Source organism: Carassius gibelio, chromosome A13, assembly GCF_023724105.1.
Source record: "Carassius gibelio isolate Cgi1373 ecotype wild population from Czech Republic chromosome A13, carGib1.2-hapl.c, whole genome shotgun sequence".
In the NCBI taxonomy this organism is placed as follows: domain Eukaryota; kingdom Metazoa; phylum Chordata; class Actinopteri; order Cypriniformes; family Cyprinidae; genus Carassius; species Carassius gibelio.
Genome location: NC_068383.1, coordinates 3189576 through 3214173, shown reverse-complemented (window position 1 = coordinate 3214173; position 24598 = coordinate 3189576). Strand labels below are relative to the sequence as shown.

The 24598-nt window shown below is 36.8% G+C and overlaps 3 protein-coding genes across 3 annotated transcripts in view; 1 reads left to right on the top strand and 2 right to left on the bottom strand.

Moving 5' to 3' along the window:
- Window positions 1-1553: 1553 nt before the first annotated feature.
- On the bottom strand, window positions 1554-19546 carry bcl2l11 (BCL2 like 11). Its single transcript, XM_052612475.1, has 4 exons — window positions 19186-19546; window positions 17182-17459; window positions 14429-14562; window positions 1554-4538 (listed from the first exon to the last, which is right to left on the bottom strand). Exons 1-4 carry the CDS (start codon window positions 19200-19202, stop codon window positions 4422-4424), a joined length of 546 nt encoding a protein of 181 aa, XP_052468435.1. The 5' UTR covers window positions 19203-19546; the 3' UTR covers window positions 1554-4421.
- Window positions 19547-20828: 1282 nt separating this feature from the next.
- Window positions 20829-24598, bottom strand: part of acoxl (acyl-CoA oxidase-like) — a 37239-nt gene continuing 33469 nt past the window's right edge. Inside the window, exon 19 of the mRNA XM_052612473.1 lies at window positions 20829-21604. Coding sequence (XP_052468433.1) covers window positions 21428-21604 — 177 coding nt within the window. The 3' untranslated portion in view covers window positions 20829-21427. The remainder of the gene's footprint in view (window positions 21605-24598) is intronic.
- Window positions 21540-24598, top strand: part of lhcgr (luteinizing hormone/choriogonadotropin receptor) — a 59506-nt gene continuing 56447 nt past the window's right edge. Inside the window, exon 1 of the mRNA XM_052612472.1 lies at window positions 21540-21671. The gene's annotated coding sequence lies outside the window, so the exon portion shown is untranslated. The remainder of the gene's footprint in view (window positions 21672-24598) is intronic.

Sequence of the window (24598 nt, the reverse complement as noted above, 5' to 3'; positions counted from 1 at the left end):
TTACCCCAGTAGGGAAAATATTAAACTAAATTAAATTAATTTCTTTTTTTATTATTATTAATTGATTTATTCTGATATTTAAAAATGTATGACTATTTAAGAGCACATAAGATCTGCTGATTTAATTTCAGAAGTTTTATGAATTTTAGGACTGTCAATTTAGACATTTTAGTAAGAAAAACTAAAATGCAATATATGTTGATACTGAAATGTGCCTTTAAATAAAGTCAATTCAGATATTATTTAGGCAGAAAGCATCAAAGTTCAATATTCCTCTGATGGTTGGCTGTATTGAGAAACATTTGCATGGTAATTTTCCCTCAAAGGTCAATAACCTGCAGCTTTTTATCAGTCTGTCTGATACAATTTATTTTTAACCTGCTTGTGCATATTTTGATTGGTTGGAATTAACAAATACAATTAAAAGCTGTCATTCACTTGACAAACGTTGGACAAAATCTATCTAATATTAATGAGCAGTTTTATTCCCCCAAACTTCGCCACATCAGTCATACTAAAAATACTGTAAAATTCTCAAAACCTTCCTCTTTAGTGCACGTGCAGTCATGTGACCAAACCCTGAGAGGTGATTGGATGAATACAAACTATGGAATTATGTCAGAGTTTATGCCAAGCTGTGGAAGGTACCGTACTTTCCATGTTATTCTGTTGAAGAGCACTGATAGGCCGCTCATTTGGAGGAAGAGAGACTTTCCAGATCTCACAAACAAATAAAGTCTTTGTAGAGTGTCGCAATGTTGAACAACGGCTTTGCAGAAAGAACAGATTGTACCTAATCTGACCTGTAAATCACTTTTAATGATATATCCAATGAATGTAGTTAGGTTTAATCGATTATTTATTGAAATTAATTGTCAATTTGATTATGAACTTTTTTCTTTTTTTTTTCTTTTTTTTAGGCTAAACATTTTTAAAGTGAGCAATAAAAATGTCCATGTAATTCAACTTAAAAACTGAAGTTGGCTTGAATTTCTAAGTATAATCAAATTGACTGTTATTTCAAGCAAAATCACATTAAACTGACTTAATAAAGTAGTTGAAGGTTAATTTTAATGGGTTAAATTGGTGGAAAAACATGCACACCTATTATTGTTTTTTGTTATCGTATTACAGAATATATTACAATATTTTTTTTACATAAATCAAGAATCACCTTGTATCATCTTATTTTTAAAGTTGTATACTATACATTTTACTGTTTATCAAGTTTATTTGATTTCATTTATCAGAGACTTAAGCTTTCATTTCATTTAAAGCTCATTTATATATTTATCTATTTATTTTGCTCTGTCGAGTGCATATTTTTACAATCTTTTGCACAGTGTACAGTTCTTAATATTTTCATTCCCAAATATGTTTCATTTGGATTCATTTTAACTATCTAGTGATACTAAAATTATTTTACTTTCTTTTTCTATGAATAAAAGATAATGTTGATCCATTTATATTACCTGCAGGGCATCAATAAATTACTTAATCCCATCAATTTTATTAAAATGTGTGGACTGATAATGCTTATTGACACAAAAGAGTGTTTTTAGAAAGTTGAAAAAGCGGCTTTTATTTACAGCAGTATTGCACAAATTAGCACATAAATGGTTCAGTGCAAAATACAAAAATACACATATTAACAATCATACAAACAAATAAAAACAAATTATCATTGTGCTACAAATGTACTGGGTCCTGGGTGGCGTCAGATCGGATAATGCGGGTGTTCAGTGCAACAGGACTGAAAAGACTCAGGTCCAGTGAGACATACACAGGTTGACCATGGGGGGGCTTAAGAACGGGAATGCTGCCCGAATCCTTCGGCAGAGGCAGAGAAGGAAAGCATGCAACATGACACAATGCGCTAAGCATTGAAAAAGGAGGTCTTTGGTTCAAGTGGTAAACCAGGAACGGTAGACAAGCTCAACATTGTAATTTTGGCAAAGAGCAACAAACTGATAAACAAACAAATGCATATGATAACACAGGGCCATGCATCTTCCACACGTGGAATTGTTGTCTAACCAACTCCTTAAACTTTCAGCAATACCTTTCATGGTAGGTAGTCAAAACATCAGTTCATATTTAAATCTTTGCAACTACAAAAAACACATCATTGTTATACCAACATACTAGACGACTTGTCCTGAGCCTTGTGCACTTATTACTGGAATACTGGGACAATGGCATTAAAAGGCAAAGCCAGGAAGTGAATCTACAAGCCAAAGTAAAGACGGAAGACTGGTTTGTTCAAGAACTCTACACAGGTGTATTTCCATTAATCCCTGAGGCTGTTAAAGGTCATTTAGTGAGGCCAGTTTGTTAGACTCGGGGTAATGCTGGAGTTGAACAGTGGTTATAATGTGGACATGGGCAATTAACTAGAACGGTTGCAAATTTCAATCCCAAATTTGGTGCAACCAAAAACAACGTTTCTGTGAATAAAATCCTGAACTATCAACACTGTGCCTTTGAGCAAGGCACTTAAACGTAGTTTCTTCCACTTTGGGAGAAAGCTATTCCAAATAAAAACCCCTGACCTAAACTAGATTCACACATAATCTCATGCTGTTTGGACATTAATGGAATCATCAATTACAAGAACAAATGTCACTTTTGCTCTCTAATAAAAAAACAAACAGACCAAACAAGGAATCTGACAAAACCGAAATACCAAATGTGGAATGTTTATGGTGTCAAAACAACACGTGTCCATATTAGTTACAAATACACACTACCTTTGCCTGTCCAATCTGATTTATTTAGGTATTCAATAACATAAAGCAATGCTTGAGTTATATCTTATGAGTACCTTAAGGTGTTTGTAAGACCTTTTCACATGACTCTCACTTTTAAACACAAGCATAAAGCGGCACTTTGACCTTTGCATTAAAAGAGCTGCAGACGGCATAACAGCAAAGCAATTTTCTTGGCTAGCTTGGTAAGAAAATGTAGGTTCACGAAACTTTACTGCTCAAGATGTTGTGTTGTATATAACATGCTTTGAAAGTTCAGCAGCAAAAAGGGTTCAAGTTAATATCATTTGAAATTACGTTAAAGGCAAGGCCGTATCAACGGTTACAACAGTTAAATTTCACTGGTCAAAAAAAGGTCAATTGTCCATTGTCGCTCACAAAGAAGTCACTTTCAAACCAAGCAGCTTTCTGTCAGTAAAAACAACGAATTTCACGTGACCAACTTGAACACTAGTTAAATCTGTGTAAAGAACTTTATTTTTACTCTCATGCGAAACTCCCAATTGTGTGAATTCCAATTGAAATGACTGGATTTTGTCCACGAAATTTCACAGAGCCACCTTAAGGATGGGATATTTGGGGAAATAATAATTCTTTTTGTTATTTTTGCTTGACTACAGTGCAAATCTGCAGCAGAAGTTTCTTCCAAATAACTGCATCAGCAGCGCGCTAAAATGAGAAGTGGCAGCCATACTATAACTTACACTGGTGCATACTCAAATCAGTATAAACTACTGAGTGAACATCATATCCCTTAATTAATATTCATGAGTCAATCTTTATGTTTTAAAATGTGTCCCTCCCATTTGTACCAAAGGTTAAAAAAGTTTCAAAGTTTCCTGATGTGTTGGGATTGACACGGGTCATTTGGAAAAGCCTTTAATTATTTGGGTTTAAAGTGAAGTGAGGATATATTTCAGACGTCAAATGCAAGAAAGTCTGGCTGAAGGTAATTCATCTTATCCTGCAAACGGTTTTTGACAAAATAGGTCAAATTTCTAAATATAGTTGATGCTTTCGGTCATGTCTTCAATTACAAATTTTTCAATTACAACTTCATTTTCTGTTAAGGGATTATAATTTTCTATTTCATGTGATTTATACAGACTAATGCAAGTGCAAGACTAATGCAAGACAAACCGAATGCAAGTGCAAATTTGGAGACAATGAACACATGAGGGTCAGGCAGAACCACTAACCGACTAACGTCCACGTTCATGAAATTATACACAAAATGTACAAATTAAATACAGTGAAAATAAATATAAAAGCAATGAAGAAAAAGACAAGGTAAAGACAAAAAAGATAGATGTGTCAAAGGCAAACAGGCAATAAAGGCACCTTTTCCACACTCCACATGGGGTTCAAGAAAAACCTCCACGTCAACACAGCATGTAATGGCTCAGCTTTCCATGAGAACGCAGGAAACTCTGCTGTGAGTCAGTCTATGGATGGCCGAGGGTTCCCGATTTATGTATCCGTCCAGGTCTGCACATATCCCGACAGGTCCAAAACTGTACGCCGAAACCCGGAGAGGTTGCGGAAGAGCAGCACTGCTGTTATTCCTTAATATGTACATATATACAGTCAGGTGAGGGGTTATGTACAATGCTACATGTCTGCTACACGTCTGCTGGGTGTTCAATGTGTCAATCATCTTCTTCGCAGGAAAAACTGTACTACACGTCCGATAAGGTCGTTCATCCACATGATGATGGCGTGTTCATTGGGAGCATGCAGCTGGGCTCTGTTGTTCCCACCTGCACCGGCCTGTTAGGAAGAGAGAAAACAATGCATTTAAGTGAGAATCATAGTTTTCAAATCAAGTAGTCAAGCACAAATTGCAGGAATGGAGATAAACACTGCTGATAGCTAGTTTGTAGTTAGCATTTTAGCACTTCCAGCTAACGTGTGAAAAAAATTGTTTGGTAAACACGAGCTCAAGATATTTTCAGGTTTTATTCTAAGCCATGAAATACATCAGTAATACATCAGTGTTTTGCTCAAACTTTCAGGGGAAATGTTTTTTAGGTAAAGACTGAAAGAGATGCTAGAAGCTGAATGGTAATGCCCTTTTGTTCATTTGTGAAGATTATCAACTTTTTTTTTGGTCACAGAGCTTATTTTCTACAATAATCCAAAAGCCAATGGAAAATCTTATTGGCTTTCTGTTGAGGGAAGCTGAGTTATGCTAACTTGTTAACTATGTTAACATTGATGTATTGGAATTGCTACAAAAGCAGTGTTTTGATAGCCACAATATTGCTTTAAAGGGCATAAATATAGAGATGTTACTCTATTTTAAGCTGACACTCTCTAGAGCTGTAACTCTGAAAGCATAGCACACTATCACTTTTTTATTTTGCATCTATGAATTCAATGATTTTAAAATGCTTTTAAGCAAAGGGGTTGAATTTAGAGATAAATACTAAAAAGATAAATGCAAAAATATTTGCTTTGCTAATCAAATTTTCTTTTTTCAATCTGACCCATTTCTACCATATAGATACAGACGTACAGTATGCATATTAGTGCACGTATAAACATGTTGAAATCATTCTGACTCATAGCTGCTAATCAGAAAAAGCCACCCAGATAAGTCCTTCAACATATACTGTGACACTCTGCACCATGTTGACACGTGAAATATCATGTTGAGACCTTTGAGGGGTTTACAGTTTCTTTACGCCAGTCAGATCTACAACAAATGCAATACAGGAACTAGCAGCTGCCAGGTTATCTGGTGATCTCCGAGTCTGTGAGATCTGGCAGCACCTGACCAGAACCAGGTGGCCTTTTTCTGGACTGCTGCTCTGTGCTGCGTTCACCCAGCGTGCTGAATGACTGTGATAAGCAGCGAGGGCATTTCCCCCAGGAGACTGGCAGGAACTCGTGAGGAAACGCACTCTACAAGCCAGAAAAAAGCCTTTCCTGTAGGGAATGAAAGGAGGATGAAAAACAGCAGGCCGGGGCATGACCCTCACCTCCAGGATAAGAATCTACTCTGAGATGAAAACTATCAACAGGACGGGTGCATCTCATAAAAATTGCTGTTTCAGCCCACAATCCATGACAAATATTTCAAAATAACTCAATTGGTTAGATAATCAGTAAATTGTATTATTTATTTTATGTAATTATTTATACAAACTTTTTTTTACATTAAAATATGATATTATGTTATATAATAAGCTGGATGTTCGTGCAAAAGATATCAACAAAATGTAATAAAATTTATATTATTTTTAAAGCTTTTTTTTTACATTCATATATATATATATATATATATATATATATATATATATATATACATATATATATATATATATATATATATATATATATAATTAATTTTAATACATAAAATATTTTGTAAATATTTAAAATGTATCACACAAACACACACACACACACAAGCACGTGCGCACACACATTAATTAAGTAAATCACTGACTCAAGGCAGGTGTGTGTCTATCAATACAATTGACCTGCATGGGCTCTAAATTAAGCCCAGTAATGAAACACTTTCTTTACAAACAAAGAAAGAGCAAAAAACTAATGATAATAATAAAAAACAGCTTTTAATTCAGTAAAAGGCCTGCCAAAAATCACAACGTGACCAAGGAGGGATTGTGTTCTCAGCCAGAGGAAACAGGTGAGGAGGAAGTTGAATGAAATGGAGGGAGATTTCACCCTGTGTGTGTGTGTGTGTGTGTGTGTGTGTGTGTGTGTGTGTGTGTGTGTGTGTGTGTGTGTGTGGTTATACAAGAGAGATTGTGAGTCAGTGGGACCGAGGTGCTTAAACCGAACATGCTTCAAAGAGAAAAGCTTGTTTCAAATGCTGCATATTTTCACATGATGTTCATTTCGACTTGAGTGAGTCAACGCTAAACCACGCATCACTGCAAGTCAATGACTTCCACAACAAAATTACTCCTGAGGTCACTGAGTTTAGGTGAACTGAATACAAGGGGCATTTCAGAGAGGAAGCAGTGCCACGTACTGTATTAAACATGAAGGAAGCTTTATCTGAAGAAGTAGAGTTCATTGATATGGGTTTTTCAATAGCCATAAATAGAGAATAGGATTGTTGTTGTACAAAACAAGATGTGCATATCAGGTAGGGCTGGGTGTATCGATCAATTCAAATGTAATGTTTTGCAATGACTTTTTTTAAATCAATGAATAATGGTTTGAATAAAAATAATAGCAAATTTGCAATTAGACATATGCCAATGAAAATACAAATGACAAAAATGCTGTTACATGCATGAGACGCTGCACAAGACGCTGTCCGTCAAGCACATTTACACTAACAAAAAAACAACAACAATGGAAAAGCAGTGCAGTGCACAGGATTAATGCTGCAGTTATTTTCTATTTTTTTACAAAACATTTACTATATTGCATTTTCATTATTTTATACTATTCAGAACAAGTTTGTACAATACTTGCCTTCAAGTTTCATGCATCATTTCTGCAATGATATTTTGAATGAATTTGTTTAACATTTACACCATATGCGGTGCACTTCAAATAAAACTGTACTCAGCCGACAGTAATCAAATGTTACGGTGTACTAAAACCCTCTTAACGATGGCAACATTTTAAAACCGCTTCAAACTCAACTCAACCCAATCAGAGTTCCAAGTCAGAACTTTCTGTTTTCAAATTTGGAAGGAGATTTAATGCTTGCATTAATTGGACACAGATATGATGACCCTAAAACAGCCAAATAACATCAGATTTATTGATCTATCACTAGTTTACATAACTGCTCATATGTTGTTACTAAAGAGCAGTTGTGTGTTGCATGCACAACATAAGCGGGTCACAAAAAGGCTCTTGGTTGTGATATGGCGAGCGTGTTTTCGAAACCAGCCTGACACTGAAGATCGAGTAAAATGACAGAGGTGCATCCCTCTAATCAAGCATAATTAACTCATGCACCGCTGCGGAAAAACACACTTATGTACTATTTCAGCCTAGTCTGAGTCGACACAGATCTGCGCTTCACTCCTCCATCTGGGATCAATTCATCACTGTTAGCTTTAAAAACAATCTTGACACAAAGGATGGTGTTTATCTAGAGTCCTATCTGTACTGTGTAGGAGAGAATGCATACGGGAGAAGAAGAGTGGCATCCCTGATTCATCTCGCTTGGGACGATGAAGTCTAGCGTGGAAAAAAACCAAGCGACCACATGCAAGAAAAACCGAGCTGCCATAACTCAACAAAGCCACAGTGCAGCAAAACAATCCTCACAGACTGTAGCGAGCTGCTAATATATTCACAGATGGCCGGTCTGCTATTGCCAGAGCTGGTAAAAATGAATGTAATACAACACAAGAGCATGTGCTTTCAGTTTACGTGGAGGAATAGCATGTGACAAACTCACGAAATAGAAAAACATGGCGCAACAAAGAATCTGCTCCATATTAGCTGCGCGTCAGAATACAGTTGCACAGTCAAGTAGTATGATAAGATGTATATTATTGTGAGAATCAATGTAATGACATGAAAACAAGAGGGAAAAGTACTAACAGATGCAGAATTAATCAAAACTTTACAGTAAATTAACTTCAACATTTACTACATAATTAAAATAACCAAATGTATCCGTCATTCATACATCTAATGAATCTGAGCTGGCATGAACTAACAATCAACAGCAGTGCTATTTTAGTATAACTGATATACTCTAAAACTTTTGTCAATATTTTTTATTCATTTTATTTTTACAAGTGCAATATTTTTTTTTATTTTTTTTTTTTATAAGTATTTATAATATATTTCAGTTTTAGTTCTTTTAGAACATTTAACTAAATAAAAATGAAGAAAATTTCGCCTTGGAAACTAGCTGAAATAAGTTTAAGCTTTTTTATATTTCAAATGCAACTAAAATGTTTTACGGGTATTAGTTTTAGTTAACTATAATAACACAGATAAACAGTTGAATCTTTTGTTACCTAACATTAACGAAGATGAATAAATACCACAACAAATATGTTAATTGTTAATTAGTGTTAGTTAATACATTAAATAACATGAATTCAAGGGCCTTTACTCAAAAGTTTAACCAAAATTTAAAATGCATTTTTTTTTAAATGCACATTCTTGGACTCATCATATTTGATTTCTAAGAGAACAATAATTCATAGCCATTTGATGTCATTCTGAAATCTAAAATCACATCTACTGTACTTAACATTTCTCAGATATGTCAGATATGCAAGGCACTGTACTTTCATTTGCATATATATATATATATATATATATATATATATAGCTTTAGTAGTGTCCATATATTCTATTTATTATGATTTTTTTGTCATCTGCCACTTTAAATGCTCAAGCTCTTTAAAGTCAGGTGGATTCTAATTATCTGTCAATGTTTTATCATTCATAGAATCGTTCTGGATGTGATTCCAACAATAAAGTTTGTTTGTGTTGTTATCATTACAGTTACTCTATTTTCATCAAATTTGAACAATTATCAAAACTTCATAGTTTTTGTCTTGGGTGTAAACGAGATTTAAGGTCAACTGAAGCATCTTTTTCTGCTTGATAAAGCATCCAACGATTGATCTCAGGCGTACCAGGAAGGGCAGATGAGGTTCTGACTTCCTGCCAGTCACTCAAACAGCACGAACCCTCGGGGAGACAGTGAGTTTGCAGCATGTTCGGACATAAACGCATGCAATCCTCTCCTGAGAGGTAGCCGCATGACTCAACAGAAACCTCACCAGCTACAATACTCTAGACTGTTCCAGTTCTCCAGGGAAGAGGCCTGCAACAAAAGAGCATTGATGCGAAGAGCTGACAAAGGTCCGTCATGTGTGATTTTGCAGGGCGAGATGCAGACATTAGCGGCGCTGGAACAACAAGCGTGCTCTGTGGCCAGACATCTGCTCTGCATTAGCACAGTGCTTTCTAACAGAGTGCTAGCATGTCACACCAGCTCTCCTCCATCAGAGCCAGCGCAGAGTGAACGATCTGGAAACACACTTTATAACACTGCACATCCAGGACAATTACAGGCTCTCCAATCAATCCCCGCTGAAGTTTCTTATTATCTTTCTATTTATGAAAGGAACTTGAATGGAAAGCTCACACAGGGTTCTTGCACTGCATTTAATAAACAAGACTGTCAAAAGAGAACTGATTGCTTAAGTTTTTCTTAATTTATTTTTTCATTTCATTATTAATATTCCTCATACTTACTGGTATGGATTTATTCTAATATCTCACACAAAGTGTTAGATGTTATTAGGCAAAACCTCAAAACGTGCGTCTTGAATAGAAGATGCGATTTTACTTTCCTAAGTGATTGAAATTACAGTTTTTGTCTGGCAAAGGATAAAACAAACCAAATCTCATAAACTTAGATTGAATTAGAGACCAAGCCATATTTAGAGACTTGAGGATATTATAAATGTCCTTGAGCGTAATTTTAAAAGTGTGAGCACTAGACCTAGAAAAGTCTTGTAAATGAACCAAAATTATACTACATATAACTACATGGACATTTTTATACTAAACACGCATTTGTCTAGTTATGCCAAGCTCTGAAATATTTTATTGGGTGGAAACTGTGAATAATAATAAAAAAATCTTTATCAATATTATTAAGTAAAGATGATGTTCCGTGAAAATATTTTGTAAATCTCCTACTGTAGAAATATATCAAAACCTAATTTTATATTTGTAATATGCATTGCTAAGAACTTCATTTGGCAAAGTTTAAAGGCCATTCTTTCAATATTTATATTTTTTTGCACCCTCAGATTCCAGATTTTCAAATAGCTGTATCTTTTAATAATTTAGAATAATTGACCCTTATGACTAGTTTTATGGTCCAAGGTCACATATAATTAGATTTCTTGGTGTGAACACCAAGCAAAATATAATTTAATCATAAAATCCAATATTTAATGGTATTTTGTGGAATTTTCTGGATTTTTGTTTAGTCCAACAATTCAAATGTGGAAACACTGACAGTTTTTCCAATCAATCATTGCAAAATTCATCACATAGAGGTCAAATAAACATGGTCTAAATAAATAAACACACACAGGAGCATTGATACCCAAAACAAACCCCCAGAGTGGGTTTACTTATTCACTAAATCACTTACAAATTGGGAAAATCGTGGGGCCTTTGATTTAGTTGTGGACTATTTAGATTTTTTTTGTGTGTAATCCAGTATTTCAAATGTGCAAATAGTTTCATTCAATTGACAGTTTTTCTAATCGGCTACTCCAAAATTCACCGTATCGAGCTCAAACAAACATGATTGAAATAAATAAACATACACAGGAGCATCAAACCCTGAACAAACTCCCAGAGTTACATCACAGACACGTGAGAAGAGAAACAAACAAAAGCTAGGAGTCCAACCCATCTATTTGGATTGCTGGCCGGCCGTTTCCTCTCTGACCCTGACCGTGTAAGCAGCTCTCGCTCGGCCCAAGTGCGTCTCTATGGCGCTGACGAGACTGACCCGCTGCATAATTAGAGCCCAGAGCCTAACCGCAGGGTAAACATAATGAAGCTCAGCCGTCCCAGACACATACAGCACTGCCATGCAACACTCCCTCTTTTTTTCCTCTCTGTCTCTGTTTTCAGATGACCCCTCTGTCTATTAGGGCTCCACCAGTGCTATTAGTCTGAGACGTTAACAGAAGTGGGTGGTTTAAGGGGGGTTGGGATGAGTCTTCTGAAACAGCAGACGCTGTACGAAGCTGTCACGCACAAGCTCCTGTACTGTTTAGACTGCTTGTTGTGATTCATTAAAAGGATAAAACATTTGAACTGACTTCACATACACCCTTTACTGTACCTCAAGATTACTTTTGAGTTTTGCATTGTTTAAAGAAAAAAAAAGTGCAAAATCATACAACTGCTTTACTTCCAAGGAGACCTCAAGATGACTTAAAATGCTTTAAAATAAGACAAAACAAACATTAAAGTACATATAAACTAACTAGCTTTCTTGCAGTTCTGAGTTTACATCTCACAATTCTGACATTTTCCTCTTATAATTCTGTTTACATTCTGAAATTTCTCTGAATTCCGAGTTTTCATCTTGCAATTCTGTCTGTCTGTTTCTAAAAAAGGTAACTGCGACTCCTTATTTTACAGTTCTGAATTTTTTTCTCACAATTCTGATCTGGATATAGGAGCAATCCCAAAAGTATTTCTACACGTGGAAAAGTCATGTAAAACACTGAGGCCAGGTCAACAGCATCTTTTCATGCCCCCTCATTCATTATAAACTATCTAGCTATCTTTCTTAACCAAAATCAATGGTTTTAAAAACTTTACTTGGTGCAAAACAGCCTAAATGTTTCTTTTTAGCTTTAAAAATGTCCTTCTGGGGTCCTAAACATGAATGTCCTCTCTGATAAGACTACAGGGTGTGTCTGGAGAACAAGGCAAACACGACACATCCAGCAACAATGAATCACTCATGAATCAAGGGCACTTGTTTACAGTAAATGCATCAAGCAGCATTCTTTAAGACTATATCTTTCTGACGACATGTGATTGTTCAGGAAAGATATTATTTGAAGTAAAAAAAAAAAAAAAAAAAAAAAAAAAAAAAAAACTTTGAAAATAAAACAGCTTCCACAGGCAGAGTGACGTATGAGACATTGCTTAACAATCAAATGAAGAACAAATCATATTTACACTAGCATCGCAGGAATAAATTACAATTTAAAATGTATTCAAGTATTAAACAGTTATTTAAAATATAATATATAATAATACAGTTATAATATATTTTTAATTAGTATTTTGATCAAATTAATGCAACCTTGGTAAAAAGTTTTCAAAAACATGAAAAAAATCCTACCAAACTTTTGAATGGTATTTAATGAAAAAAAATGGTGTAAACTTACATACAAAGATGAAAATGTATGGAAAAAGTTTAAAAGATAATGTGTTATTTTTTAGTGAACTTTTGTTCACACCCTTAACCTGAAGTATGAGCAATAAATAGTAACCCTTGCCTTAACAAGCACACTAATAAATGTACAGTTGATCCGTTTATAAGCATGACTCTTGCCTACAGGTATATCTTTCAAGAGATTTGCAGGTCTTGCTCACTTAAATAATGACTAAGGTAATTTTACACAGCAATAACCAAACAATAGTTCTAGTAGATAAGGCTGTTTTTGTATACTGAGCTCACAGAGATGACCTCAATCAAAACTCTGTCCGTTTACACAGAGGGCAATTACGAGAAACGCTCAACTTCAAATCCTCAAAGCAACATCCGCCAGTTTCCAAATCTATAACAAGCTAAGAAAAGAGCGTAAGGTCTGACACAACATAATAAACTCAAATACTACCAGACAGAACCGTGTCCAACTGGACGACTGCCCAAACAGGAAGCGTGACACAGTTCTGGAGTCCAAGAGGTGAAAGGCAATAATTCCTCAACGGAGGTATTAATTATCTCAGATTGAACCAAAACAATAAAAGAATCTTATCAGAGCCAGCAACGTCACCAAACAGAGAAAACAAGTTTGAATGTTCATATAGATAACCGTAGGTGAACAGACTGTACTAGCATGGCTATATTTACACAAGGAACACACACTCTCAGAAATAAAGGTATATAACAGCTGTCTCTGGCTTCAAAAGCTACATATTTGTACCTAAAGGGTCCATTTTGGTACCTTAAAGGTAGATTTTAGTACTTAAAGTGTACATATTAGAACCTAATAGGTACAAAAGTGTACTTTTTGAAAAGGTATCGCCCCAGAGACAGCTGTTATACCTTTATTTATTAGAGTGTTCGTTCCTTGTGTAAATATAGCCATGCTAGTACAGTCTGTTCACCTACGGTTATCTATATGAACATTCAAACTTGTTTTCTCTGTTTGGTGACGTTGCTGGCTCTGATAAGATTCTTTTATTGTTTTGGTTCAATCTGAGATAATGAATACCTCTGAGAGTGCATAAGCATAACTTATAAAACTGTAGGAGCCCTAGATATTTATCTAACTAGATCATATCTTATTACAAACAGCTAATTTATTAATAGCTTATTAATGCATGGCAATTGCAGTGTGAATATTAAGTGAAATACCTCATTCTGATATATGACAGATGTCATATATAGTGGTGCTAATTTCAAGTCTCTCATTGCATTTTAAATACTGTATTATTTTTTCTAATAAAATCAAATCCCAAATAAAAAGTGGGAGTCTAATGGAATGCATTAATTAACGGTTACTGATGATTGTATAATCTAGTAATGGAGAATGAGATGATGAGAGATGAAAGTGTGAACACTATATCATCCTTGCTGCTTTTATGAAGAACCGTGATTTGGTGAATGCTGCTGGAGTGATGCAACATTAAGAAATACTAGTTATGAAAATAAAGCTCTCTTTACAGCGTCAGAGTAAACATTCCCTCATTAAAGCCCTGATCTACAGAGACTTGCGGTGCCACTTTCATACGCGCGTTCCTCTCTGCAACACCTGTTTAAAACTCGTGATATGAGAGGGGGGCGGCATCCAAACGCAAAATCAAACCGGCTCCCCTGGACAGACAAAGAAAGCCGTTGCTCTAGCAAGTGAAAATATTTCATCAGCATCAATCTCCTGCACTTGATTCTGTGGTGTCACCTTAATATTACTCACCCCTTGACAGTACAAGCGGTTGAACTCGTCTCCAATGCGCCGCAGCTCCCGAGCGACCGAAATCTCCGGCCCCATGGCTCCCACAGGTGCTGCCATCTGCACGTGCTGGTGGCTAGGTTCGGCAAACCATACCTCTGAGAAAAACACAAAGGAATTCAATTTTAAGACACTCTATACTGTATACAAGCTCATTCAAACCTCAAATGATAGGGATGAGCAATCGGAGCAAAAAATATTTTGTTTTCCATTGATATATGTATATATAATATAAACAGTATCAAAAAAATATACTTTTTTCAAACACTAAAAATTCTTAATGTCCAAAGTAGAGATAAGTCTATCAAAGATTAATCGGATTTATTTTTTAGATAAATTATTGCAATTCAAAACACACAAAAAAAAAAAAAAAAAATTGGTGTGGAACTATTTGCACTCAGAAATTTCACAATTAATTGCAAAGAAATGGCAAGTATGTAACACTGAATTTAAATGTAATTCTAAGGTGGAAAGACTTTTTTTTTATAATGCAATAGGAATGATTTGTGATATCATTGGAAAATGTCAGTTTAAAGTCATTTAATTTTGATTAAAGATGAAGAAAACAAGCTTTTGTGCACAGTTGAATTGTAAAAGGCTAGGATTAAGAATAAGGGACCGGGTCATATTTAAAGCGTTGAAGATAGGACTATTTGAATTCAAAGGAAACAAACAAGCATTAAAACAACTACAAATCAAGATATTTTTTATTTAAATTCATCCCTCAACTTTTTTTCTTCTTCTTTCAAGAAGCAGAGCTCAAACCGTTTACATTGTGTCACACATTAAGCCAGGATTAATTTCATGAAAACATAAATACTATTAGACAGTCAAGTTCACGACATTCAAGACAACATTTTTCAAACAAACCTCTATTCTTGTATATTGCATAGCATCGTCTGGTGCAAACAACCACCTCTGCGACCTCTGGTTTGGTTTTTCCACAGCCATTATCATGATTAAATATTTGCCAACTGTGCTAAAATTACACCTTCCGTCAGTTGTAAGACAGTAGCTGAACCACAGTGGTTTATTATGAGGCTAAACACTAATATCACCCAAACTCTGTCTGAACTCAAATTGATCTCACGCTATGACTCAAGCGAGAAGCAGTTTGACTGTTTTTTTTCTCATGCTCAATCATATTAGGACCATTGGATATTCATTTCCTTTCACAACTCCGCTAGACCTGAATGAACTGAACCAGACGATATCTCAAAGTTTTAGTCAACACTTTAACCTCATTCTCTCGTGCCTTTACCACACAATACCAACAATAGCATTTCAAACAAGGACATTTAAATCAATATTGCAGTGTTCAGTCGACTGTATGCTCAGTTCTGGGTTTGTTTATCACCGCATCTTCATTTATCTTTGCACAGAATAACATGTCTGACACACAAAAGGTGAGCAAAAAGGACACCGAGTTCATACGTGTATATTCAAGACCTTGTGCCAACACAATGCAGACGCTAAAGGTCTAAACAAGAGGCCACTGGTAGAGGAACTCTCCTGCCGAGAAAGCAACAGATGAGAGCCCTGATAAGTTATTGTTGTTTCTCTTCACCATTAAGAGTGGCTACAGGAAGACATTTATCGCCATCTCATATCTCCTGGCTCTCAATAGGCAAAACAGAGATGGTTGGATCTCACGTCTAGCCTGCACAAAAGACAGGATAGTCTATTTTGACTGAGTGCACTAAGGCTGATACTCCGAACACTTTCTTTAGGCCTTGGTGACAGTGAAGGTAAACAAGAAGACAACAGGCAAATCAGCCAACTCCATCTGAGGCATTATGAGAAGATGGGTCTCATGCGTCTCAGGTGCACCAGGTTTGCAAGATATTGTGAATGAACCAAGCAGTAGCTTCATGCACAAGCACATGCTTCTGATGTTAACAAAGAGGAAATGCAGGATACTTCTTTAAGAGCAGCTATCACAAAGAAAAATGAGTCGACTTGGCTTTAGGCAGATCTGTGCTGCCTTCTAAATGAGAAGAACATGCTTTCTGGAAGATCTTCTCAAGACAAGTGCACTGCCAAGCATCAAAACATTATGCTTATCGCTGTGCTAATGTTGAAACCTAAGCGCCAAGTTAAACATCTGACATTCATAAACACTGAGATGTTTGTTAATATTTTTATGCACCTTTACTTCACCTGTACAATCTGTCATAGTCACTTTGGAAGTTAGGGTTAGTGTTAGTTTTTAACTTTACAGACTAAAGGACCCCCTCCCCAATTCAGACCCTCAGTAGGCTTTACATAAAATAGCTAGACTTTTGCAACACTTTCTAATGTCTTTGATTAACTTTAACAAACTGTATATGATGCTTAACATATAACAAAAGTATTACACTTGATCTAATATAGAAATATTTTTAAAGAAAATATACTTTCCATATGTGTCCACCCAGGGGCCCAAAACCAAACTGGACTTTGCTCTTGGAAATAAAGCCTTGTTGTTTATAGATAGCATTAAAAATTTCAATTTAACGGATTATTTCCTTTGATCGCCATAAAATTCTAAAATTATTTAGATTATTAAATTTGTCGTGACATGTTTGTCAAATTATAGCAGAGCGCGCGTGCGATTCAATGCCCTGTCAACACCAGAATTTGATAAAATCACATTTTTTTTATGTGATATACGTCGCGCCAGTCTCGTGTTTACACAACACAAAATCTGGCCTTTTTTCTTTCCGGGGGGCTCTTACCATCATTTTGGTCGTCTTGCGCTTCGGAAATATTGGGCAATAGCGGAGAACCCGGCACAGAATCGCTGTCGACGGAAAAATAGCCACTAGAGGACCTGGAGAAGGTTCGGCACATCGGTGACCTCGACTGGTGACTATTCGACATGGCAATCCCTCCCCTTAACGGGTCCCCATCGCTCGGCTGAGGGAAGTCAAAGTGCCCGGGGCGCAACGCAGCTCCGACACCGGCGCTCTCTCCACTTCCCCGCGACGCCGGGACATTACCCGGCGTTTGCTCTCTGCAGAACAAACAAAACACTCATTACTGTCGTTTGCAAGCGTTTGAAGAGGAGTTGTGTGGGTTGTTTGGCAGGGGGTTTTCAACTTCCAGTCTATTTCGTGGCGATCGGCACGCGTTTGGAAACTCAGCTAGCAGCGAACGCTACAAGTAAATCAGTAACCCGGAGAAGTGCGTCACAAACGATCTCCACTTCAACTTCCTATTTCTTCCTTACTGCAAAACAAGTCTACATTTTGGGATAAAACTCGAAAACGCGCGAGGCGATCGCGTCGAATAGCTACTGCACGGCACTCGGAGCTCGCGCTGTAGAGGAATCTACAAGCTTTCAACTTTGCGTATTTCATCGTTCTTGTCTGGGGAAGTTTATTATGTCGTGCTTTTAGAAATGAAAACACATCCCGTGGTTCTCCGTAACCCAGTTCAGCCTTGTTCAGTCATGCCGGTTTGTACAAACCGCGGAGCAACATGCCAAAACAGCGACAATGCGTAAACTAAACACAAGAAATATCAGATAAAATGAAAATAGAACAAACTCCTTCATGCTGTTGTAGGATCACCTACCGCGGGATTTGTTGCGCGTGCACTTGTCAGACGCTATACTAATACGTAGGCTACTTTGTATAATCAGCAGGAGCGCGAGTTAGAAACACGCACGCGACTAGATCGCAGTTTCTTTCTTCGGTTTTCTTTATATCTTGCTTCGATGTCACTTGCCAGCGAGTTGCAAAGTCAGCGTTTTACGGACAGTAATGAAAACCGTACTGTACGAGCGGTGGAGCTTGACGCAACTCGATCGCGACGTCTTTATTTCTTTCCTTATTGTCACTTGATAGCGAGCAGTAATGGCCAACATTCTGCTGTCAGTACTCGGTAATGTTTTATAGCGATTTATTTTCATCGAGAAAGCGGCGGCGAAACAATAACATGCACAGTAAAAACAAAGTTTCCTATTAATAGGAGCGCGTCGACGCCTCTAAGTGTACAGACAAACAGACAGCAGACAATAGCGCAAAGTTATGCGAGTATCAGTCCAACAGACCGACGGATTAGACGATCTTTACAAATAATAATAATAATAAACGCATATCGCACGTTCCAAATAGCAATTATTTACAGCAGGGAACATTTCGAGTTCCATTTCGAAAGTACAGCGCGAATAAATGTATATTTTACACTCGTAGGTAGGGTATCTCCTAGCGTACATCTGTAGAACAACAACCGCGGGTTTAATCGTATTTTGACTCATTTTCGGTGGATAACGGGAAAACAAAACAAACAGGTGCCTGTCGTTATCCATTGTTCTCTGATTAAATGTCAACGGGTTTGGACCACTCAGAAGACTGGACCCCTCTACTGCATCTCAACTTTTGTGTTCTTTGCGACATTGTTTGACTGGACGCTACGTAAAGCCACCAGACAGCGCGCATCTGAAGTTTCACTTTTTCCCCCTCGCCGCCGCGCGCAGCTTTTGTGCATTGCGCCTTATGCTTCGCTAGAATAAAATACCAACACAAAAATAATTTCCAGGGTGATTTTGACAAATAAACAAATTAAAACCTAGATTTGATTTAACCTTTTCATTGTTTTTAAATCACGGTGATCAAATGTTAAAACGCATATTAATAACCTATAATCCTTTTTGAAATTCAGTATTGTGCAAAAAAGGGAAAAGTGCAAAGTTGTCCCAAAAAAAGCCGGTGTAAGATCCGCGCGTATGAACTCACCTGGACGTGTCAGACATATCCGCTGCGGCATAAACGCGTTAACGCATCATCTTTAGCGATAAAGACAACAAAACCAAGAGTAAATTTCGAAATATCCAGGGATTTAAAAAAAAAAAGTGTTCTTCAAAGTTAATAATTATAAAAAGCACAATTCCAATAGCTGGCAATCGACGGCTCTAAATCTCTCGATGCGTCTGTTCCTCTTGGAGCAGCGGTCATGTAAGATCCTGTTTGAAAAATGTCCACAGGATTGTTTTTAATGCAGTCTTTTGTCTCGGTGTCTTAAGAGCACTTCCTTGCTGTGGCTGACTCCCTTGTGTCTGCTGCTCAGAGAGAGAGCGAGTTGTTCTGACTATTTACTGAAGCAAAAACCCTCACAGTAAAAAATCCGGAGAAGCCACGCCCCACAATGGGATGGGCTTGTAATGGTCAAACCCACATCTTGCCAAACCACACCATCAGGCTCCAAATGTACACAATACTTTAGATTAAACTAGAACAAAAGCACTATAGCTCTTCTTTTGCACGGGCTAGTCTCCTCTGTGGTATATTTCATTTGCAGTCTGGTTGAATAATGTTTGGTCACAAGTGAATCATGGGCATTTTGAAACAATTGTTATTATGCGGCATGCAATACAAGCTAGGTTAACAATTGCAATGCAAGTATTTGGTATGCATTTTATTTTGTTGTTAATTAAATTATCCACTGTTTGTGGCACAGTATGACAACATGCACATTTTACACAAAAAGACAATTAAGAAAATAGCTCTAACCAGTCTTACATTAGGTTACATTGACAAGTGCAGAAAATCTGGAAATATAAGGGAATGCAACTTTTTTTTTTTTTTTTTGTAGAACATTAAGGAACTTCCACTTTGCTGTTCTTTGCAGACTTTCATAACAAGTGAACAAAATGATATTTTTATTTTGTGAAAAAAAAAAAAAAACTTGAATAAGACAATTCGGTAGTTTGGTCCAGACTTGGTGTACAGGAATAACATAAATAGACATCATTTTGAAGACCCAGGCTGAGAAGATTTGAACTACATTAGAACCTGTGATCTAATTTACCTGTGATCTAGTTTACCTTTTTAAATAAAGGTACAATTCTGGCAGTTGATAGTAGCATTAAAAACTATAGCTGCATTAATATGTTAATGTCTGTCCAACATTGTACTGTGTTTACGGTTACTCAATGTATGTACAATCACATAAATATTCATTAACTGTGTGTCATGTGATGACTAATTAGATTTGGGCTTTTCTTAACACAGTATTCAACAAAAAAAAAACTGCCTTTTGGCACTACTTTATGCTGTTATAGCTCAGATCCAGGCTTTCAGGGATCCTCTGTAAACACAAGACGCTTGGCTGGTGTTAATTCGAAATCAATTCAGCTAAAATCACTGAAGAATTTAAGAATAATTATCTAGTACCTGTATGATAGACAAAATGTGCAACTCGTATAACTGAAATTCCCTTCTACATACACTCTTAAAAATAAAGGTTCTGTATTGATGGTTCTCTGAAGAACTCTTAACATCCATGAAAATTTCCCATTGGACAGTATAGGCTCTTTATAGTTCAACAAGGTTCTTTAGATGTTCTTCACACTAAGGAATAATTGTTCTTTTAAGAGATGTTCAATGAAAGGTTCTTTATTGGCATCTTTGGTTCCAAGAAGTATCTTTAACATCCAATGACGTTTTCTTTTTTGGGACAAAAGGTCTTTTAATGTTAAATAAGGTTCTTTAGATGTTCCTCACACTCTCACACTCTCTCTCACACTCTCTCACACACTCTCTCTCACACTCTCTCACACACTCTCTCACACACTCTCTCTCACACACACACACACACACACACACAAAAAGGAATCGTTCACCGAAAGGTTCTTTGTGGAACCCAAAACTGGTTTGTCTATGGCGTTGTTGCGAACTCACCCCTTTGGAACCTTTATTTTTAAGGAGTGAACAAGAAAATGTAGTGTTGTGCCTAAAGTACATGTCATTTTCTCAAGGCCTTAGCCATTAGCAGCCATTTCTACCATTCTTCTTGGCACAAAGCATGATGCTTAATCATAAATCATCAGCGATGCATTCCTAAGTGCATTGACCACCTCCAATCAGTCCATCATTCCTCCCACCCGATGTTAAAGAAAATAGAAACCATTGAGACCAGCAACCTGAAATCACTTAATTGTTCTTCCGCATCCTCATAAAGCCATGCTTATTCTCTAATTCAGAGCTTCGACAGAGGCTGGGTGCTGCTGGGATACTGTGGCTGTGGGTAGAAGGCCCATTCAGCCCTGGGATTGGCCACTCCAGCGATAGGGGCCTGGATGCAGCAGGACGGGATGTTGAAGTCATCGACCACCTTCAGCGCATCATCCTTCACCGATCTGCACAGCTCCAAAAGCTTCAAAACAAGCAGAACACAATCACACGAGGGTTAATGCCGCGATATATAGCGATTTATACTTAAGGTTAGGGATATAATCCTTAAGTATGATCAAGAGCAAACACAGCTAAAGATACTTGACACTAGTGACAACAAATGAGGATGATTCAAAAGAACATTGAAAACATTGTGAAGAAGCAATTTCAACTCTGAATATTCTTGTACATTTCACAATTACAAAGACATAACATGAGATTTTGAAGTGGAAAAGACGAATTAGGATTTTCTTGTAAAACATACACCAATTATCTTTTATTTACAGGTATTTGACATCAATTTATCACAGTCAATGTATAACCATAAGCATTACCCTTCTATAACAGCACCCTCTGGTGGATATTAAAAAAAACAACATTGAAAAACGTTCAACTTTAATTTCTATTCCATTTCAATTCGGCAGAAACATTGATGTGTGAGTCATTGATGTGTGAGAACACAGTCAGACTGTCATGTCAGGGTCAAGGGAACAGGAATGAGAAGTTCCTGCCTCAGCTGTGATTAAAGACGGAAATGAGTGATCACCATAACCAATGTTTCGAGCAGAACCACAGCACGCTGGATCAGATGACATACTGACTGTATAAAAGTTTTGCATTAGGCCTACTGTATTTACCGCAACATTGAGTTTTAGAATTAAACATATCTCTTGTGGTCCCCATATGATCAGTTGACCTGTCCAGCATTGTGACATCCTAAACTTCATCTAAAACATTTATAATAGACTGATTAGACTAAAAATCTGGGAAAAATACAGATTTACATTTTTTTAAATGCATTGAAAAAAAGTCTTAAGGCTGCATTTACTTGATATATTTGATTAAAAAATACAATAAAAACGGCAATATTGTGAAATATTATTTGATTTAAAAAAAAATTCTATTTTAATTTTTTTTTAAATGTCATTTACTTCTGTGATCAAAGTTGAATTTATCAACATCACTCCAGACTTCTGTGTCACATAAACGTTCAGAAATCATATTAATATGCAGATTTTCTGCTCAAGAATCATTATTATTGTTATCAATGTTGGAAACAGTCATGCCGTTTAATATTTTTTATGTGGAAGCTGCGATTAAATTTTTTTTCTTTTCAGAATCCTTTGATAATTAAAACGTTCAAAAGAATAGCTTTTGTATTAAATAGAATCTTTTGTAATTTAAATCTTCACTGTCACATTGGATCCATTTAATGCAGCCTTGCTGAATAAAAGTGTTCATTCCTTTCTTTGGAAATAAAGAAATATCTAATTGGCCCCAACCATTGAACAGTATTCTCATACAAGACTGGACTATTTAATGAAAGATCAAAAATGGTGAAAAAAGAAAATAAAACGCCTACAAATCGAAACTTTAAAATCGAGATAAATTAGCATACACACATTTTACATTTTGATGACAAACATTAAGATGTGCATAATGTTTTTCATGCACAGATGGATACAGAACACGGGCGTACTTGCTTAGAAATAAGAATAAATGTATTCAAAATGATTAAATGATAAGAAAATTGGATTCAAATGGGTGAAATTCACAATCACACTATTCATCTCCTGTCAATGCTTCATTCGTGAGGTGTCCACAGACATCCTGCATGAGTCACAGAACCTGCTCTTTTCTCCCACTTCGCCTGACAAAGAGATCATTTATCGTCCTGACGCTTTGGCTCCTGCTCAAGTCCTCCAGAGCTCAAGATGAAAGACAAATGATCACAGCCTGTCAGTTTTCTGCAAAGCTCTGCTTGTGTATTTTGACTTTTATAACCCTGTGCTATGAAACCCTCTCATTGTTCTGTTTGAGAAACACTCACTTATCTGTAGCGCATTAACGGCTGAAATATGTTTGGACACGTCTTGCTCAATAGCTGTCTGTCCAACGAGGAGTCTGAAGTACGTCTGACCTCTCTTGTGCTCTCTCTTTCCAGACTAGATGAAAAGAATGTAGCTCTATGTAGAGGTTACATGCGCCACTGAAGCAAACGGAGAGATAAGGAGAGTTTGTAAACAGAGAGAGAGAAAGAGATGGCATGAAAGAGGAGAAAGGGAGACAGAATGGAAAATTCTGCCAGAGTTTGGTTACTCATACACTGTGTACAGAGAAGTAAAGTTAAAGGGGGGGGGTGAAATGCTATTTCATGCATACTGAGTTTTTTACACTGTTAAAGAGTTGGATTCCCATGCTAAACATGGACAAAGTTTCAAAAATTAAGTTTGAAGGAGTATTTCTGTTCCAAAATACTCCTTCCGGTTTGTCACAAGTTTCGGAAAGTTTTTTTCGAGTATGGCTCTGTGTGACGTTAGATGGAGCGGAATTTCCTTATATGGGTCCTAAGGGCACTTCTGCCGGAAGAGCGCGAGCGCTCCCGTATAGCAGAGCACTGAGAGCACAACAGACTTCACTGATCAGAGCGAGAGCGTCGCGAAATGTCACAAAAGAAGTGTGTTTTTGGTTGCCAGGGCAAGACAACCCTGCACAGATTACCAAAAAAAAAAAAAACAGCATTAAGGGACCAGTGGACGGAGTTTATTTTTACAGAGCATCAACGGAGTTGTGCAAGTGTTTGTGTTTGTTCCCTGCATTTTGAAGATGCTTGTTTTACAAACAAGGCCCAGTTTGACGACGGATTTGCGTATCGTTTATTTCTTAAGGATGATGCAATCCCAACGAAAAAGGGTCCCGATCGTGTGTTGGAACCGCAGGCGGTGAGTAAAACTGCTTCAAATATCTCTGCCTCCTTGTTAGTACGTCCGCCTCCCATCGGAGACCCGGGTTCGAGCCCCGCTCTCGTTCAGTTTCAGCCTCGGGATCTGATTCTGGATCATAAATAAACGGCTGAATCTGACTGTCAGCCATGGTTTGTTTTGGATGAAGGTTTTTTTTCCTCAGGGTAATGTCACAACTTCCAAACGCTCTCAACACAAAAGCCTACTCGCGCTCGTGATTCTTTAGCTCCGCC